The sequence below is a fragment of the Mizuhopecten yessoensis genome, unplaced genomic scaffold, assembly GCF_002113885.1.
Source record: "Mizuhopecten yessoensis strain PY_sf001 unplaced genomic scaffold, ASM211388v2 scaffold6505, whole genome shotgun sequence".
NCBI lineage: Eukaryota > Metazoa > Mollusca > Bivalvia > Pectinida > Pectinidae > Mizuhopecten > Mizuhopecten yessoensis.
This window is the reverse complement of record NW_018406583.1, coordinates 1,093,511-1,115,276: the sequence shown is the minus strand read 5'-3', so window position 1 is coordinate 1,115,276 and position 21,766 is coordinate 1,093,511. Positions and strand designations below refer to the sequence as shown.

The following is a 21,766-nucleotide window of genomic DNA, read 5'->3' as shown; positions in this document are numbered from 1 at the left end:
CCCCCCCAAAAAAAAATAAAATAAATATAACTAGTAACAATTATTGATGCTTGTCAATGTAATAACTCTGTACCATTAAGAAAATAATGACGTTTCCAGATATTTTAAAAAAATTCCACGTACATTTAGTAGCTAAGCTTCAATTAGGTCAGTGTAGATGTAGATAAACAAAGAAAAAAAACAATCGTAGTTGTTTCATAATAGGATGCATTTCCTGTTCAATTCTCTTTACGTTTCCTACAATCAGGTCAATGTTTGTTCCTGTACCATATGTGGAGTTGGGTTAGGATTAACTGTTATTAACCCTTTCACCACTGTAGACCATAATGGACTCATCCAGATCAATGCATGGTAGAGTCTACTAAAGTTACATAGGGTTGAAAGGGTTAAGTAAACTTGTTAGGTAAATGGTGACTTAAAGGTTGTTTCTATTTGTCTGAAGTAGGTCAGTGATAATTAGTATGCTGAGTTTGATTGACAGGGGATCATGCTTATGTCAGGTCTTATAGCTGTATGTCATTACTTACATCATGATTAATTCATTCACCCCTGAAATTTCATAATGAACTATTCCAACCTTTGAATTGGAAGAGTTCAAATGTGTCGTCAGGGGTGAATGAGTTAACACATGTACAAGGGTGAGGGGATGAGGGCGGGTCCGGCTACAGAGTAGTAGTAATAACACTTGCTTTCAACATTACATAAGATTACAATTAGATCTGAGATCAATATTCCTTGGGGAAGGAGGGGTGGATTAGGCTGTATGACACTTGGGTGTGGTTAGAATTGATAGCTGGGTGTGTGTAACACTGGATAGGTCCTGTAGTACTGTGGAGGGGGCGTTGTGATTAACACTAAGTGAGAACACTACAGGGAGGGCCCTAATGTACACTGGAGATATATATATACAGATTACATCATCTATAGCATTGCTATGTGGAACTGGGCAAGTAAAAACAAGACCACTGATTCAGAGATCACAGCTATCAGTTAGTCATTCCACTATTTATTTATGTCAAGACAGGATTGAACTTTAAAAACAGAATGACAATTTCACACCATAAATTCAATATTTGCTGGTAATAAAGAGGCCCCTGAAAAATAAAAAATAAATAAAATTGTTTCCCAATTAAAACAAACTTTTCTTTCTAGAGTCAGTGTAAAGTTAAAACGGATTTTACAATTCCTCTGTGGTTCCTAGTATAGAGTCAAGTTAATTGATTAAACTTACCAGGTACTGGTTTTGATGAAAGGTTAAATGGAAGTGGACTGTAATTTTCTGGAGTTGACAGAAAGGTCATATATGGGGTTTTCTTTCACTTTCTTGGGTTAATAAAAGATCATGAAGTTGATTGTACCTTTCTGGAGTTGATGAAAGATTGAGAAATTGATTGTCCCTTTCTGGAGTTGATGAAAGGCAATGATTTTCTGGAGTTAAGAGATTATGGAGTTCAATTTTCTGGAGTTGATAGATGAGTAAAAGTTGAAATTTTCTGGACTTACAAATGCTATATAGAATTGATATATATAGGATCTTACATGAGTTTCCATTTCATGTGAGATTTATGAAACAAGTCTAATAATTTTTCAATTAGGTGAGCTAAAATGAAAAATTTGTGACAAGTTTTATAAATTTCATATGAAATGAAAACGAGTGTAAAATCCTTTATATCACATTATCAAGATTTGTGGCATTCATTTGTGAAAATTTTCTTGCTACCTTGAAATGTAAAAAGCCGCCATTTTGACTCCAGTGTGTAAGTCTGTGATGTCGTGTACTTGTCCTAGGCGTGATGTCACAATTGAAACAATTGAAAATTACAACCAATCACAGGGCTGATAGGTCATATTACATGGGTTAAATACTAAAAAAAATATGACATGGGTATATTCACTGGATAACACAGTACATTATGTGATAAAAGGTTGTATGACATTTTACTGTTATTTTCGAAGAAACATTGAAATTGTTAATGAAGTTTGTTTCATGATTCGGAAACAAAGTTGGACAAAGCACTATTATGACATACTTTTATACACATCAGAACTATATATACAGTCTATATGTGTATTGGACCTGTGGCATTAGCCGTTACTCCCGAGCAAAAGTATCATAAACATTTCAGATATTTAGCCTGCAGGGAAGAAGATTGTAACCATCGTCCTTACTGACAACGTTCTGCCTACTTTAGATGCATATCATCTCTGACACTTGCTCACACCAACGTTTTGTCTACATGTAAACCACCTTCGCTGTATAACAAATAGCTTGCTTAGGGTAGAATTTGTAGATATGATAATATATAACTTATATTAACATTTCCATTGAAGTCCCTAAATATAACCCTACCAACCTAAAATATTTTTATAATCCAAAAAAATCAAGAACGAATCCATGTGAATGTATTCCGATCGTAAGATGTTAAGGTCTTTCCATTACTTAAGTAATCGGGGACCAATCATTACATGACGTCAAATTCAAATTTTGGCGAAAATTTCAGAACGGTTTCCAATTTTAGTTTGCCGTCTGACTGAACTTTTAACAATAGAAAACATGATCTTGTTCCTGCAAAAATGTCTGTTCTGCCATTTGGTAAAATAGTTTGTTTAAAATGTATTTCGAACTGAATGAAACTATAAAGAACGTTAAATACACCTTATAATAAAAACGTTTGAATTTCAATGTACAGTGAAACATTCTTTGTGGTCTAAGCTTGTTATCCCTTTTAACCCTTTCACCCCTAGGTAACTTTAGTAGACTCTACCAAACATGTATCTGGATGAGTCCATTCTGGTCTACAGTGGTGAAAGGGTTAAGCAGTTGTTTTTCCCACTGAACCTCCATCCAACCATTTAAAAACTGTTAAGGAAAAGTGAATTTGATTCTAAATGCAAATAAATAAAATTTCAAGGGAGATAACCTCTTACTCAAATACAAAATATGCATATTGGATGGTTTCTTGCTTTGCAGAATCAAAATTTCCCTCGTTTAAAATTCTTGCATGTTTGACTGCAAAAGTTTAGGTAATACCCATTTGTATTTGTGACTGAATCTTTCAGTGATAAAACATTATTGCATATGTTAAGAATTTAGACCTTAACTTATTTCATGCAGAACATAGTTATTACCTGGTAAGATGAAAAGAATCTTTGAGAAATTCACATGTTTGTGTTATAAAGCCCTGTTGATTATAGTGGCTAGAAATATCATGTTGTCCCCTCAGGTTCTCTTCAGAGACCATTAAGATTGTAAGGTAGAAAATACATCAATGAAGACACTTTCACGTTGGTGAGAATCAATTTAAATTAATAAAAACCTGTTAGAGGAAACACTTAGACAGAAAGTGAATATATATATATTTCAACTTCAAATGACCTTTTTGTAATTTTGTATGTATAGTAGATAAATCAGCCGAAGAAAACATATATATAAGATCTTACATGAGATTTCCATTTCATATGAGATTACATTGTAATATGAAACGAGTAAGATTTTTTCAAGTTAGCGAGCCTCTGGGAAGCTAAAATAATAAATTTGTGACGAGTTTCATCAACTTCATATGAAATGAAAATGAGTATAAGATCCCTTTTTTTATCACATAATCAAGATTTGTGGCATTTATTCGTGTAAAACGATAATTTTCATGCAACCTTGAAATGTAAAAAGCTGCCATTTTAACTCCAATGCGTTAGTCTGTGACGTCATGTACTTGTCCTAGGCGTGATGTCACAATTGAAACATTTGAAACTTACAACCAATCACAGGGCTGATAAGTCATATTACATGGGTTAATACACAGAAAAATATAGCATGGGTATATTCACTGGATAACACAGTACATTATGTGATAAATGGTTATACAGTAATGTGTTTACCAAAACAGTTTGGTATGGTTCCATTTTCAGATGCAGTGGTATTTTTAATAGAAGATTTGATGATTATTGATCAGAAGATTGCAAACATGTATATATATATATATACAATCTTTATCCTGCAATAATCACACAGGGCCAACAAATAAACTTTGTCTCAGAGATTGGATATAGGTGGGCTTATTACCAGGCATGGGCTTATATGTGGGCAAATGTAGTGTATATATATATCACTTGATATTATGTTATGCAGTGAATACAATCATGTAGTATTTTTTGCATACACCTGAGGGTAATTTTGCTAATTATATCGGGCGCTATATAAATATTGTATAATATTATTAATGAAATCAAGTTTATTATAACAGATGTACAAGATGATTGGGCAAAGGCAATGTAATTAAGGGTCTTTCCAGAAGTCCGTGTTATAGGACCAATTGTGATATATTATGAAATGATAATGCTATGATATCACAGACCTCAAAATTATATTACCGTATTTGTCCAGCAATAGGCCCATGCCTGGTAATAAGCCCATCCATATTAATTACAGTTCAGTAGAAATGACAACAAATTCTGTTTAATTGTCCTGTAAAAAACCACATCTCCATACTATAAGTCAGAGATTATGTGTTAGTCACCTGGGCGTATTGCAGGATAATTACGGTAAGACGTCACGATGGCGACAAAAGATATAGATCGAACTGCGATAGCAAAAATTTAGACTTCATGAATAACTTATATGGTTTTGCCCAATAAAAAATTTGAACAAATAATCAAGATCTATATAATTTAGTTTCCACATCTTCAGTCAATAATAACGTCACAAGGTACAAAGACGATATGTAATTCTGACGCTCATTGGAATATCCTGACATGGCATGATTGTGACAGGTCCACGACAATCTCCTGCCAATAATAGTAGTAATGTATTTCAATCATGTGTCAGATTTACACTCATGGAAATATCTGAAATTCTCTCATACTCAATAAATATATATAATGGGAAATTGATAGCTATCACCTATTTATATCAAATTTAACCATTTGTCCTGTCGTTTTACGGTAATTTGTAACATGTTATAATAGATTTTTTTTAAAAATATGTTTGACTGTATATTATGACAATAATATTGGCAGTGTATTTTATTCTGTTTAGAAGAATTTGAGGAATTTGCAAGGAATTTAAATAGTGTTTTAAATGGACATAATTTGTTGTTCATATTTTCCATCTGTGGGAATTTCAAAACATAAGAGGTTCCATACCTTAGAATTGTTTAACCTGTAATTGACATATTGCCTTTTTATCTTATTGATAATTTTTTGTCCGTTTTTTTGTCAATTAGTAACAAACCAGCAGTGAATTTCCTGTCACTTGAATTAGGACAATCCATTATGACATGACAGTGTAGTTTAGTTTTGTAAGCTAACAAATTGTAAGGTAGTTTTTTCAGATGGGAATTGTAAACCTTTTTGGGAATAAATTCAGATTTTGTTTTAGATATATTGGATGAGAAACATTTGCAGCCAAATGGTATTAAGATATAAAAAAAACTAGGTGAAAGGCGAGATTGATAACCTTAGGGTGATTTATTATATTACCAATTACGCGGAAGAATGTGGAATGTAGAATAAAACAGGTAAAAAATGTCTTCAGCTGGACACCTGGTCTCACCTGGTCTCACCTGTGTAATATCTTAAGAGCCCTACTCAGGTGACAAACTGCCTGTTAATTGGGAGAGACCTCCTTTGTCTTGTGTGTCATCATGTATGCTTCACACGACATTCATATGGTAAATGTCTGCAACATTTGATGACTTTTAAACACAAGTTGATATTGAAAAAATACATACCTGCAAATTAAAGTAAACTGTATTTGTGCAGGCCAACTTGCAAATGGCCAGTGCAGGTTGTAGTATATTTTGAAATCTTCAGCATAATGGCATTGCATTAATCAACATAAAAAATATTGAAAATCACCTTTTAAAACCTTTGAATGTTTGAATTCTCCTTAGACAAGACATAATGTTTTTAGAAAGCAATTTATGATAGTTTAAATGCCATTATTACTGATTTTGATAACTTTGAAAAATTTTACCTTCTGAAATTACCTGCGTTTAGTAGTCTAATGGCCTGCATTTGGACTGTCTACGAGCATCATTTCATTGCTGATAATTTTTCAGGTTAAATAAAATTTGTATTGTATTTATCCAGCAATATGCCCTTGCCTGGTAATAAGCCCACCTAAATCTAATGCAGTTCAGTAGAAAAGCCAACATGCTATTTCATTGCCCTGTAATACTAGCCCACCCTGCAACTTTTGATTCAGTGATTGCGAATAAATATTTTCGTAACTTTGTGAAAATTGCCACTGTCCTAACCCAATCAAACGGCATATATGTCTCTGTGGAGGGGAAATGAGAAAATTTGCGCCTGAAGTCATGACAATGTCTTTAGCTCAAGCATGTATATACTGTGCTCAAACTAACTTTTATATAACACTATCTCAAATCATGTAAAATTGAAAAAAAAAATCAAGTATAAATACTTTAAAAAGGCCCTCCAGAATTCTTCCAAATCATTGATAAAGTGTGATTTCTCATATTTATTCCCAGAACAAGAAGTTAGGCTTGAGTTTAGAATTTTGAGTTTAGAATCTGAGTTTATAAGTATAAGAATGGTTTCATAAATACAGGCCCAGGACTGGACCGCGTCTCTAGAATATTGAATTATTTAGAACAAATTTAACTCTAATAATGTTGATCACTTGGACGTCTGATTCTAGAGTTCTAAACTAGGGGGAGATAAGCTAGTAGTAAAATGCAGTTGAGAAATTCTTCGTAAAATCTAAGGGGCTGGTAGCCAGTCTAGCCCAGGTCTTGTTTTCTTAATTTGTATCAAAAGTTTATGTGATTTACTTTGTGAAATACATGGATAGGGACTAAATAAACCACTTAAAACAGGTAATTTGTCACAGGGTCACAGAAGGGTAAGCCCCACCATACATTACCCAACTGTAGTACATGGAATTCACAGCCATCCTTCTGACAAAGATTTTGTTTATCATTAACTTTCATATGTGTATGTTATATTGAAATTTTTATTAGATATGGATAAGTTTTCTTCTATTACCTGCCTATTTAGACTCCTACACTTTAAGTCTTTTTTATACCTTTTTATTAACAAAAAAATGTGAAGTTTTCAGTTTTAGCTAGTCAGAGTGAGTGTAACATGTAAAAGAACATTGATTTATCGAGAGTTTTACATCATTTTGTAAACTGATTTTTTGTGAAGTATAGATTTAAAAGCGTGAAAAGTACATGAAAATAATATATAGAAAAAAACTTAATTTACGTTTTTATATTTAAGTTCAAATTTTGTACGGTATTTTTTAGTATAAGTCTGTCACTAGCAAGTACAGTTGACATTTGCATGTCTGTAATTTCCGTCTTTTTATATTCTGATTATTTGTGAAGTGCAGCTTCAAACACACGAAAGTTCACATAATAATTGAGAAAAACAGTCTGTCAATTTGTTTACCCGGTTATTTTGCCTTTTTCACTCGCTGTAATCGGGGCAAATTTATCATTACAGCAAACATAAGTAAACAGCATGATATGCAAAGGAGGGCAAAATTAACACTGCACGATTATGGATTATACTGGCAAAGGGCCGCAAAGGGCGAAAAATTGACTTCGCGAAAATTTCCAGGTATACTGTTATTATTTATCGGCTCTAGTAAAGGAACCTGTTCTTTATTTATCGGCGCTGGTAAAAGAACATATGTTAATGTTTGTTCCTAGGCTTATACAGGAAGAAAATACTGTAAAATGTAGATCTATATTAAGGAAAATCATAAAACACCCTGGATTAGGAAAATATTTAGTTATCAGAGATAAGCTATTAGGATTTACTAACGTTAATGTTACCTGATTACTGGTTTAAAGGGAGCCGCGGGCTATAGGGATATAGGTGTAGATTATGTATGGCGAAGAGCTTTAGAGCACCTGTATGGGGTTAAATCACCCGGGAATATTATTTTAGTGTGTGGAAATAGATCAGTGGTAATGTACTGTACTTACCCCAGTCATTTGTTCGTTGATTAGCTTGGTTACGTCATTTTGTCAAAGATTTGTCAACTTAACGTATTATAATAATAACAAAATTTTGAGTTGCTGTTCCCTTTAATTTACCGACTCAACAATCTTTTTTTATGTTATTGTTGTCATACAGTGTAGATAAACATCTTTTTTAAATTCCCAAATTCGTATCATTTTAGATTTGACATTAAAAAAAATAACCCAGATTTTTTTTCTTTTCATTGTCGTTAAGCTGATGTAGAATTGAACTTCAGACACTGCTTGGGCACAGCTAGATCATTACTGTCTGTGATCAGCGACCCTGTTTATTTACATAATGTTATCTGTTGTGACCCCATAGTATTATGCATAATATTACACAACCACATCCCGAAGATGAATGAGTTAATTAATTATGCTTGGCTTTGTATCCAAAACACATGTCGTGTTTTCTGTCAAAAAACCCGAAAGCATTCCTGAAATATTCTGGGAATAGAAACAAATCTGTCTGTGGCATATGTTCTAGTAATTATAGGAGACAGCCAAGAAGACGAGGTGTTGAAATATATACATTATAGAGACAAGCAATGTATTCTTTCATCACAGTTGTTGTGATGTGGTTGTTATGTTAATTATTTTGCAGACATTATTACGCTAAATTGCAATGATAACGACTTTAAAGAAGACAGTTGCACAGTATAAAGCTGACAGTTGATTGAAGTGATTGACAATATAATGATTTGAGAACCAATTGTACTTTTTATTCAGAACACTTTTGTCGCTATCTTTATTTATTTCATCAGTACGTTTTTATGCCCCGGCCACAAAATTGGGGGGCATATATAGTGTTGCCCATGTCCGTCCCGTCCTGTCGCCTTGCGTTCCTTCCCGTCCTGTCCCATCCCATCCCATCCATGAGTGGGGGGCATTTATGTCTTACAGACATTTTCTAGTTTTTTTCCATTAACGGTCTGTTCATTTAATCTGCATTATTGTTTTCCATAAAAGTCATTGAAGGTTACTCTCCTTTTCAGATACAATTGATTAAAGTCATAGTCCTAATGGAAAAAAGTTTCCAATGCATATATAGTTCCATTTTTGGCAGTGGTACTGGGATCCTTAAAATCTTTACACTCTAGTAATTAACCCTTTCACCACTGTTAACCATAATGGACTCATCCAGATCGATGCATGGTTGAGTCTACTTAAGTTACATAGGGGTGAAAGGGTTACTAGAATGTCAGCTAACTAATAAGCATGTCTTGTGTTGTAGCATTAGATCAAAATGCTCAGATCAGCAGAAATTAAAAAAATTCTGTCTAGAACTGTATACAGCAAATCTCCCAGTCACAACGGCTAATACTATTATGTACTATAAGCATTAGGATAAGTGATGAAGCTCTGGGTAGTTTGTGTGTGTATAGTACATTGTACTAATGATTGAGTAGGCGGGATCATGGAGTGTTCTTGACAGGTAGTTACCGATTCACATTAAAGTACAAAATATAGGCTTTCCCTCTAGCTGGTGTAGAAACATAAATATAGGGTTGTGTATTGCTGACAATTGTTATTCCTTTAACCCCTGTTTAACTTTAGTAGGCTCTACCATGCATTGATATGGATGAGTCCATTAGAGTCTACAGTGGTGAAAGGGTTTAATATAAACAGAACATTGTAGTGACCCATTTTGCATTACTTGTAACATATTGCTATGGTCATGAACAGAAGAATACTGTTTAAGTATAAAACGTTACACACACTGTATTTATCCTGTAAAAAGCCCATGGAGGCCGACACATAACCTCTAACTCAAAGAAATGGGGTAGGTTTATTACAAAACCATGAAATCGCATTTGGTTTCATTTCTACTGACAGGCAATAGAAAAGGGTGGGCTAATCACCAGACATGGGCGTATTGCTTGAAATATTTAAAAAAAAAATCAGAGAAAAAAGAAAGTTGGCTGATTATCTTACAAATAGCACTTACTACAGGATTTTTTACAGTATTTTCAGAGAGAGAAAAAAAGAGGAGAAAAACCAATTGGAAGGAAAATATTAAAATCTTTTATGATTCATGTGATGTATTTTAAATAAGATAAGCCAAACCTCATTTGAAATTCTATTTAGTGGAATACAATGTGCATGTTGTACAGACAGGAAGAACATTTCTCCTAAACCTAGTAAAGACATGTCTGTTTTTGTTTGTAATTCTCACCACAATTCAACAAAATGCATACTTTTCCACAGAATGGGTCTCCTGTCTCGCGACATGACATCTGCTGGCTCTCTGACAAGTAAATGCTGTGTGATTTGTATGGTTTCACAGACGTTCATTGTGGCTGCTAACTTTTCTTCATATATTGGTGTTTTTTTACTATCAAATGTGCACCAAATGTGCTTATTGTAAAGGAACAATGTTTTATGTATCTTTTCAAGGCTTAGTAGCAGCTCAAAGACCTTGATAACTACAGAGAAATTACATCTGAACGGATTGAATTATTTTCATTTTTATGTACAGTGTACAGAGTGACAAATGCATGCACAAATCTTTTTTTTGTTTCTTTCTGTTTTAAACGCTTTAGTTTTCATTACTTGGAAATAATCTGCTAGCTAGCTTACAGGGGGATAAGTTAGATTTTAGCCATAAATGAATTCGTAATTTTTTTTTTTTATTGGTATTTAGAATAAATTTGAAATTTTGGAGCAATTATTGTGAAACCATTTTTTTGACTAATTTTGACACAGGTTTTGGCATAGATCAAAACATTTAATAAAGTTTCTCCATGCAGAAAACCTTTTTTTTCTTTTAAATTTTCTGGTTTCATTACTGATGGCAATAATGATTTAAACAGAAATAAAATTATCTTGCCAGTTTGGTAATTGCCTGTCACAAAAAATCAGAAGTGTGTTGATTTTACTTCCATATGCTGAGTAGACATTGAAGGTAAACATTGATGTATATGTACATTTATTGTTGTGAAAATTTCCCAATATTAGTTCAGAAATAACTTCGCCATAGTGATTTTTAAAATATTAATCGTTACATGTAAAAATGTAAGACATAATGAAGTATATCTGAAAAAAAAAATGGCAAACATTTTCTTGGCAAACTTAATTTATGTGACGAACTGTTTTCGAAAGGTTTTTCTATAGAAACAGTAATTTTGGCAAGGTGATGTACAATGCTTTTCAAGATAAAAGCAGGTTTTGAGAAATTTTGTACTTGTTTATACCCGATCTATACAAAGGCAGGTGTTTTTCTCCTGAAGTTTGTTCTGGACTTGACGGCCAATCATAAATCTTTCTTTTATTTATCCCAGAGATGCCATTATTTGGTGAAGCATTCTGGGAATTTCGTTGTTGTTTCCTTGGTAATGGCTACTAGCCAAAAAGTAAGGTGGGTCACGTATGATAATTGATGATTATACATGGCCTGGTCGAAATAATTAGTCTTGATAAGCTTATTACAAAAGATAAATCTGGAATTTAGTATATATATCCAACAAAATCTTAGATTTATCACCGAAACTGCTTGTTTATGTAAATTCAATAGGTTATAAAATAAAAAGAATGAAACAATTTGACCACCATTTTTGTTGTTGAAAGTTTGATTTTTTAAGTGAAGAAAGTGAAGAATTTTGTTCAGTTATGCACAAGATTTTATGAGAATGAGGAATTCTGTACTGGTAATGGGATGAAAATGTGTATCTACAATCATAAGTAATCGTCTATATCCAACCTGAAATCTTGTCACAAATTGATAGGCTAAGTATCAGATGCACTTATCATGTTTTTTGTTACTATAACAGCACTGCGGGTTGTGAAGATCTGACTTTTTCCTTACTTAGTGTTACAAATTTACCTATATTTCCAAACAGGGGCCACTGTGGTTAAGTGGATAAGGGCACTGACATTCTGCTACCACTAGCCCTCCACCACTGGGTCGCGGGTTTGAGACCTACGTGGGGCAGTTGCCAGGTACTGGCTGTAGGTCAGTGGTTTTTCTGGAGAACCCCGGCTTTCCTCCAGTATCAAAACCTGGTATGTCCTTAAATGACCATGGTCCACTTGTATAAAACATCTCAACGCTTGAGATTTCCTCAAGTCTAAGATTTCCCATAGACAATTCATTGCTTGAGATTTTCCTTAACTTTGAGATGTTTTATACAAGTGGGCCCATAGCTGTTAATAGGACGTAAAACACAAACAAACAAAAAAAGTAATGTATTTAAAGTATGATAGACTGTCAGGCCCAGAGGGTTTCAGCCCTAATGTATTGCATGAGCCCTCCTTCTGGCAACACCTGAAAGGTAACAAGACTGATTTCCATACATCTAGTAACTTATACAGGTACATTGTTCATTTCATACTCAAAAAAAATCTCTTCTTCTGATCCAGTGTTGTTCAAGTTCCACACCTGTGTTAGAAGACAATGCTTTCCTTCATATCACTTGTCACTCTCTGGAATATGTCCAACTTTTCTCATTTGCCGAGTTTAAGTGTGATCCAGGTTTTTTGTAAGGTAAACTGTGTGTTGGAATTCTTCCTAATCACCCTCAATGTTTGTAATAATGCTTTTGAATGGTTTCTCCGGTTATATTAAACCTTTTCTACTTAGGGCAGCTGGTGTATGTCATAATTATCACTAAAACATCTTCCTACTTCAAATTCTAAAAGGTGTTTAAAAGGGGGAGAGTTGGGCAACTTTTCTACTGCATAAGTATAGACAGTCCTCAACAAAAAAAATCCTGTTATCTTTTATATGTTATTTCCTCAAAATTTATGCAAAACAATTATAGATTGAGAGTGAGTTTAAAGAGTTAGAACATTTTCGTTATGAAGTCATATCCCCAGTAATATTGCAGAAATGTATTAATATATAGTGACAAATGTCAGTAAACATTATCTCATTCACCCCTGAAGACATTTGAACTCTTCCAATTCAAAGGTTGGAATAGTTCATTATGAAATTTCAGGGGTGAATGAGTTAAATAAACACTACAAAACAACCAGAGGATAAGCTTCATTGATTTATAATCAAGAGGCCCAGGGAATGATTATAACGGAAGTATCTTTGTGAAAAAGGAAATTTTATGAATATATTTCTTTTGTATATTATACTTCTTGGGTATAGAAAGGTTGAGCCCAACTCCAAGTCACAAAATTGTGGAACAAATTAGAACTCTTCTTTGCTGGAGATTCAACACAGATGGCAGAAACTCTCTTCCCTAATGCAAATAAAGCGCTAAAAAATGTGAAGTTACCTGCATATTACGGTTTGCAAGATTGTCTCTCAATCTCTATTAACCCTTTCACCCCTATGCAACTTTAGTAGACTCTCCCATGCATTGATCTGGATGAGTCCATTATGGTCTACAGTGATGAAAGGGTTAATCACCTTACTAAAAAAAAATGGAATAAACATTTAAATTACGGTAAACTCTTTTACTTGCAGACAAATCATGGTGTGTCCAATTCAGCAAAAGATTCCAAAGACATCATTTCACGTGACGGCCATGGGGATAAAGACCTTGTCAAGGTCACCAGTAAAGAGCGTGACAAAGAAAACAAGGAGTTATCTCCCCCTTTATCTACAGCCGCCCCCACCATCAAGACGCTGTCGGACAAGGACAGTAAGGGCAAGAGAAAGGAGAAGACGAGACTACTGAATGTCAACATCCCAAAGTTCCACTTTCCCCTGGGGCAGCCCGGAGTAGGGGACGGGGATAAGGAAACAGCGTTGCAGGCAGTCAGTCAGGAGTTCTCCAATCTGGAGGGTGGAAAGGCCTTCAAACAACATATGGCAGCTATCATGAAGGTATGTCATCAGATACATAGGGATTTTCAAAGGAAAAAATCAGTTAGAATTCATGATGTTTACTGTTTCTTTGCCGAAATTTTAATAATAACAGTATCAAATGCTTAACTACTGTACATAGTCATATAGCGAACAAGCCTTTAAAAATTATCTTCCCAGTTTTCTAGCATACTGGACAATGGTTTCATGACTGATCAGTTATTCTTAGATATGAATTGTTAAAAAATTCTATATATAAGAAAAATAAGTAATATTAGTTTGAGAATAATATTTTTCAAGTAATTCAAAAGTTACCTTTGATAAAAAAAAGTAAAACAATCAGAATTTCACATTTAAAGATATCTGCGATGAATTTTGCTCTTGGGAATTTCCTGAAGGTGTCTTTGTTTGGCATCAGTAGAGAAATAATTCCTGTTTTCCAGCACCTATGAAAAAATAACATGTTTCAATAAGGAGAATTTCTTCTAGAAACATCTAACACTGGGCTCCAGCTCTCAGGCCCCTGTGCTTACTTACAACTTACATAATTTTATTTCGTTTGTGAAACTTTTATTGACATTCCGAGAACCTTTGTCTTCAAGCTTTTGTAGGCCTTAAATTGGGGAGAAATATCCGTATTTAAACGGTAGCTTTGACCTTGTAGTAGTGGTATAACGTGATTTAGCAAAGGGCTTTTGTCAGGATCAAAGGATAAAGTTTACACAAGTAAAGTGGAAGTGTGGTGTCTTACGTAAACATGAGAAATCTCAAGGAAATTCCACCATAGATAGCATTGTCAGGTGTTCTTCTTCAAAAGGAGGCAGGTAGAGTTCATAATCATTGTCCGTATCACAGGCATTATATTGAGACAGTGTTATGAAGAAAATAAACAAGGTTATCTTGTGTAAATATTTGAGATGATGGTTGTGTGGGGACAATCAGGTGATCCCTGGATCGGATAGATATTATCTGGCATTCCATGCAGTGTTCAGCCTCCCCAGGGAGTGATGTAACATTTGTTTGTAGTGCTCATGTAGATCCTGGTGGTCACGTTTGGTTTATCTCCCTTGCTGTGCGGGTTGTCTCCCTTGTCAATCCTTATCTTTGTATATAGATAGGGATATATTTGACCTTAACTCGTAGTGCTAAACACACTCTTCACCTAGCAAAAGTCGGTGAAAAAAACAACTACAAAAATAACATATTTCGTATCTGAAACAGTGGATTTTGAAACTCGTGTCAAGTATTTTGCTTGTTGAAGATCCATTGTGAAAAATGATATGATTATTTTCATAAAGAGCATCATAGATACATTCATCTGCATTCAAATAGCAGAAAAAATAATTTTCCAGAAAAAATATGGAGATGAAATCTTTTCATTTCTGATCTTGGCTAAATGCCCTTCAGCAGATCTAGAATGTTTTATGTATGTTTTGCTATTATATTGTTTACCAGCTCATAGACAATTTATTAAGCCAGCTGAGACTTTTCCCATATGTTTATCAGAATTTTGAATCTTTCATAGGAGTAGGTGAAAGATAAGGAACAGACAATAACTACGATTTATCACGTACAGTTACCATAGCATTTCCATAGTCTTTAAAGAAACGTGTTGATAGAATTATTGCGGTGTATAAAACGCTTCAAGCACCTTTTATTTTCAACCAAAGCAGTCAGTAATGACCGTTATAGATCGCATTGGTTTCTTCACATAACTGTACACTGATTTGGCCCGTTCCAAACTTTTTCTTTTGGAAAACATTCAAAGAAAATAGTAATTAAGTGGTTTGTACCGAGTCCAACTTCGTTTACCCAGATTATAATGAGTACAGGACGTATTGGTCCATTTGAACTCCCAGAGGCCAGAATTAGGTTGGCTAATTCTGATAAAAGTCCTATAACCTATAAAGGCTGTCTGACATAGATTTCTTCAGTCTGATTAAACTTATAGTTTGTCTCGTGTGATGAATCAAAGGGGACCCTTTCCCAACCTTTTAAGGACGAATCATAATGGAGGGGGCATTAACTCATTTACCCCTGAAGACACATTTGAGCTCTTCCAATTCAAAGGTTGGAATAGTCCATTATGAAATTTCAGGGGTGAATGAGTTAACTGTTTGCCTTTTTTGATGGTCTGGTCTGTTCATATTTCTTTGTTATACTTTGCATTTAACTTCATCATTCAACGTAAACTTTATACATGGCTTCTTTTCTAAAGAGGGTTTGCTTTTCGGGTTGAAAGGTCAAAAGTCGAGGTCCCTTACCATAAATTGGAATCTGATTCTAAAAAAGTTACTTAATACATTTAAATTATAGAGTTTGTTTGGGGTTGCTTTATATATATATATTTCTGCACCTCAAGTGGAGTCTGCAGAAAAGCAGTTACTTTTACCTTGAGATTAGTTTTTATGTCAAAAGGTCAAAGTTCAAGTCACAGTGATTTTATACTACAATCTGAAAATCGGTTTCCATGCAATGTCTTTATTATTTTCTTTGGTCAAACAAAACTTCCATAACCAAAGTGCTTGGGGTTGCTTTTTTACATGTAGGGAATTTACTGTTAAAAAACAAAAATTCCTTAATGTACATTCAATTTCCTGAAAAGTAGTCCCTCAAATTGAATCAAGTTTTCTTTAAAAAAACACCTCAAAATCAAAGTCTGTTATGTATAGCTGAGACAAAATCTTGCTCCAAACAAATGCAGCTGAACTAAACTATATATACTAAGATTAGTACATTTTAGTGCACTCTAATCACAATTTTATAGGTTAGTGGGTAGTGGAGATCCATTAAGGTAGGATATATACATATGCTACACTAATGTATACGTCAGCTTGACACACATGTCATAGAAACCTGTAGACTACGTGAAGATTGATCAGCTGTGTAGAGATGGTCTGATGGGGGCTGTTGACACAAACAGATTACCAGGGGTCTCCTGCACCAGTAGATAGGTCAGTGCCAGCCATATACAATATATATATATACCCAGGCTAGCACTGTCAGTAGATAGATCAATGCCAGCGATATATAATATATAGCCAGGCTAGCACTGTCAGTAGATAGGTCAGTGCCAGCGATATATAATATATACCCAGGCTAGCACTGTCAGAAGATAGATCAATGCCAGCGATATATAATATACACCCAGGCTAGCACTGTCAGAAGATAGATCAATGGCAGCGATATATAATATATACCCAGGCTAGCACTGTCAGTAGATAGATCAATGCCAGAGATATATAATATATAGCCAGGCTAGCACTGTCAGAAGATAGATCAATGCCAGCGATATATAATATACACCCAGGCTAGCAATGTCAGAAGATAGATCAATGCCAGCGATATATAATATATACCCAGGCTAGCACTTTCAGAAGATAGATCAATGCCAGCAATATATAATATATAGATATACCCAGGCAAGCACTGTCAGAAGATAGATCAATGCCAGCGATATATAATATATACCCAGGCTAGCACTGTCAGAAGATAGATCAATGCCAGCGATATATAATATATACCCAGGCTAGCACTGTCAGTAGATAGGTCAGTGCCAGCCATATACAATATATATATATACCCAGGCAAGCACTGTCAGAAGATAGGTCAGTGCTAGCCATATTTATACCCAGGTAAGCACTTTGCCAGAACATTGATGTATTACAGTTGGAATTTCTGGGAGTACTAGCGCCAATAAGACACAATAAGACAGGTAGACTAGAGAGGTCTAGTCTACGAGGATGATAACCCACCGTAAAACACATAGACATGTGTCTAATATATGGGCATCATTATCCACAATAAGACAGGTAGACTAGAGAGGTCTAGTCTACGAGGATGATAACCCACCGTAAAACACATAGACATGTGTCTAATATATGGGCATCATTATCCACAATAAGACAGGTAGACTAGAGAGGTCTAGTCTACGAGGATGATAACCCACTGTAAAACACATAGACATGTGTCTAATATATGGGCATCATTATCCACAATAAGACAGGTAGACTAGTGAGCTTCTAGTCTATGAGGATGATGGTCTAAAAGATATGTAGACAAGGGTCCTGTCTATGGGGATGACGGCTTACCATAAGACATGTAAACAGGGGTCTATCTATGAGGTTGATAACCCACCATAAGACATGTAAACAGGGGTCTATCTATGAGGTTGATAACCCACCATAAGACACTACGAAGATCTACGGTGTGACACAAATAGTACCCAGGGATTGATTTAGTCTATTAGCTATATATAGGATGGTGGATCATCATGAGACACATAGTAAATAAGGACCTCGACTATGAGGATGATGGTCGGGTCCACAATAAGACACATAGACAGATTACTGGTCTATTGAGATGATTGTCCAGGGTAAGACACGTAGACAGGGAGCAAGTCTATTGGGATGATTGTTCAGGGTTAGACACATAGACAGGGAACTGGTCTATTGGGATGATTGTTCAGGGTAAGACACATAGACAGGGAACTGGTCTATTGGGATGATTGTTCAGGGTAAGACACATAGACAGGGAACTGGTCTATTGGGATGATTGTTCAGGGTAAGACACATAGACAGGGAACTGGTCTATTGGGATGACAGTCCAGGGTAAGACACGTAGACAGGGAACTGGTCTATTGAGATGATGGACCAGGGTTAGACACATAGACAGGGAGCTGGTCTATTAGGATGATGGACCAGGGTACGACACATAGACAGGGAACTGGTGTATCGGGATGATGGACCAGGGTAAGATACATAGACAGGGAACTGGTGTATCGGGATGATGGACCAGGGTAAGACACATAGACAGGGAACTGGTCTATTGGGATGATTGTTCAGGGTAAGACACATAGACAGGGAACTGGTCTATTGGGGTGACAGTCCAGGGTAAGACACGTAGACAGGGAACTGGTCTATTGAGATGATGGACCAGAGTTAGACACATAGACAGGGAGCTGGTCTATTAGGATGATGGTACAGGGAAAGACACATAGACAGGGAACTGGTCTATTAGGATGATGGACCAGGGTAAGACACATAGACAGGGAACTGGTGTATCGGGATGATGGACCAGGGTAAGACACATAGACAGGGAACTGGTGGATCGGGATGATTGACCAGGGTAAGACACATAGACAGGAAGCTGGTCTATTAGGATGACTGGTCTATTGGGATGACAGTCCAGGGTAAGACACGTAGACAGGAAACTGGTCTATTGAGATGATGGACCAGGGTTAGACACATAGACAGGGAGCTGGTCTATTAGGATGATGGTACAGGGAAAGACACATAGACAGGGAACTGGTCTATTAGGATGATGGACCAGGGTACGACACATAGACAGGGAACTGGTGTATCGGGATGATTGACCAGGGTAAGACACATAGACAGGAAGCTGGTCTATTAGGATGACTGGTCTATTGGGATGACAGTCCAGGGTAAGACACGTAGACAGGGAACTGGTCTATTGGGATGATTGTTCAGGGTAAGACACATAGACAGGGAACTGGTGTATCAGGATGATGTACCAGGGTAAGACACATAGACAGGGAGCTGGTCTATTAGGATGATGGTACAGGGAAAGACACATAGACAGGGAACTGGTCTATTGGGATGATGGACCAGGGTAAGACATGTAGACAGTGAACTGGTCTATTGGGATGATGGTCCAGGGTAAGACACGTAGACAGGGAACTGGTCTATTGGGATGATGGACCAGGGTAAGACATGTAGACAGTGAACTGGTCTATTGGGATGATGGTCCAGGGTAAGACACGTAGACAGGGAACTGGTCTATTGGGATGATGGACCAGGGTAAGACATGTAGACAGTGAACTGGTCTATTGGGATGATGGACCAGGGTAAGACATGTAGACAGTGAACTGGTCTATTGGGATGATGGTCCAGGGTAAGACACGTAGACAGGGAACTGGTCTATTGGGATGATTGTTCAGGGTAAGACACATAGACAGGGAACTGGTGTAGCGAGATGATGTACCAGGGTAAGACACATAGACAGGTAGCTGGTCTATTGGGATGATGGTCCAGGGTAAGACACGTAGACAGGGAACTGGTCTATTGGGATGATTGTTCAGGGTAAGACACATAGACAGGGAACTGGTGTATCAGGATGATGTACCAGGGTAAGACACATAGACAGGGAGCTGGTCTATTAAGATGATGGACCAGGGTAAGACACATAGACAGGGAACTGGTGTAGCGAGATGATGTACCAGGGTAAGACACATAGACAGGGAGCTGGTCTATTAGGATGATGGTACAGGGAAAGACACATAGACAGGGAACTGGTCTATTGGGGTGACAGTCCAGGGTAAGACACGTAGACAGGGAACTGGTCTATTGGGATGATTGTTCAGGGTAAGACACATAGACAGGGAACTGGTCTATTGGGGTGACAGTCCAGGGTAAGACACGTAGACAGGAAACTGGTCTATTGAGATGATGGACCAGGGTTAGACACATAGACAGGGAGCTGGTCTATTAGGATGATGGTACAGGGAAAGACACATAGACAGGGAACTGGTCTATTGGGATGATTGTTCAGGGTAAGACACATAGACAGGGAACTGGTGGATCGGGATGATTGACCAGGGTAAGACACATAGACAGGAAGCTGGTCTATTAGGATGACTGGTCTATTGGGATGACAGTCCAGGGTAAGACACGTAGACAGGAAACTGGTCTATTGAGATGATGGACCAGGGTTAGACACATAGACAGGTAGCTGGTCTATTAGGATGATGGACCAGGGTAAGATACATAGACAGGGAACTGGTGTATCGGGATGATTGTCCAGGGTAAGACACATAGACAGGGAACTGGTGTAGCGAGATGATGTACCAGGGTAAGACACATAGACAGGGAGCTGGTCTATTAGGATGATGGACCAGGGAAAGACACATAGACAGGGAACTGGTCTATTGGGATGATTGTTCAGGGTAAGACACATAGACAGGGAACTGGTCTATTGGGATGACAGTCCAGGGTAAGACACGTAGACAGGGAACTGGTCTATTGGGATGATTGTTCAGGGTAAGACACATAGACAGGGAACTGGTTTATCAGGATGATGGTCCAGGGTAAGACACATAGACAGGGAACTGTTTTATCAGGATGATGGACAAAGTAAAGACACATGGACAGGGAACTGGTGTATCGGGATGATTGACCAGGGTAAGACACATAGACAGGAAGCTGGTCTATTAGGATGATGGTCCAGGGTAAGACACATAGACAGGGAACTGGTCTATTAGGATGATGGACCAGGGTACGACACATAGACAGGGAACTGGTGTATCGGGATGATTGTCCAGGGTAAGACACATAGACAGGGAACTGGTCTATTAGGATGATGGACCAGGGTACGACACATAGACAGGGAACTGGTGTATCGGGATGATGGTCCAGGGTAAGACACATAGACAGGGAACTGGTGTAGCGAGATGATGTACCAGGGTAAGACACATAGACAGGGAGCTGGTCTATTAGGATGATGGTACAGGGAAAGACACATAGACAGGGAACTGGTCTATTGGGATGATTGTTCAGGGTAAGACACATAGACAGGGAACTGGAGTATCGGGATGATGGACAAGGGTAAGACACATAGACAAGGAGCTGGTCTATTAGGATGATGGTCCAGGGTAATGTCTATGGGGATGACGGCTTACCATAAGACATGTAAACAGGGGTCTATCTATGAGGTTGATAACCCACCATAAGACACTACGAAGATCTACGGTGTGACACAAATAGTACCCAGGGATTGATTTAGTCTATTAGCTATATATAGGATGGTGGATCATCATGAGACACATAGTAAATAAGGACCTCGACTATGAGGATGATGGTCGGGTCCACAATAAGACACATAGACAGATTACTGGTCTATTGGGATGATTGTCCAGGGTAAGACACGTAGACAGGGAGCAAGTCTATTGGGATGATTGTTCAGGGTTAGACACATAGACAGGGAACTGGTCTATTGGGAT

At 36.7% G+C, this 21,766-nt stretch overlaps 1 protein-coding gene across 3 annotated transcripts in view; it reads left to right on the top strand.

Moving 5' to 3' along the window:
- The window catches only part of LOC110452252 (serine/threonine-protein phosphatase 2A regulatory subunit B'' subunit beta-like), a 74,169-nt gene that overhangs the window by 28,116 nt on the left and 24,287 nt on the right, over nt 1-21,766 (top strand). For all 3 annotated transcript variants that reach the window (XM_021500652.1, XM_021500650.1, XM_021500651.1), the window contains one exon: nt 13,408-13,770. In XM_021500652.1, coding sequence (XP_021356327.1) covers nt 13,408-13,770 — 363 coding nt within the window. The remainder of the gene's footprint in view (nt 1-13,407; nt 13,771-21,766) is intronic.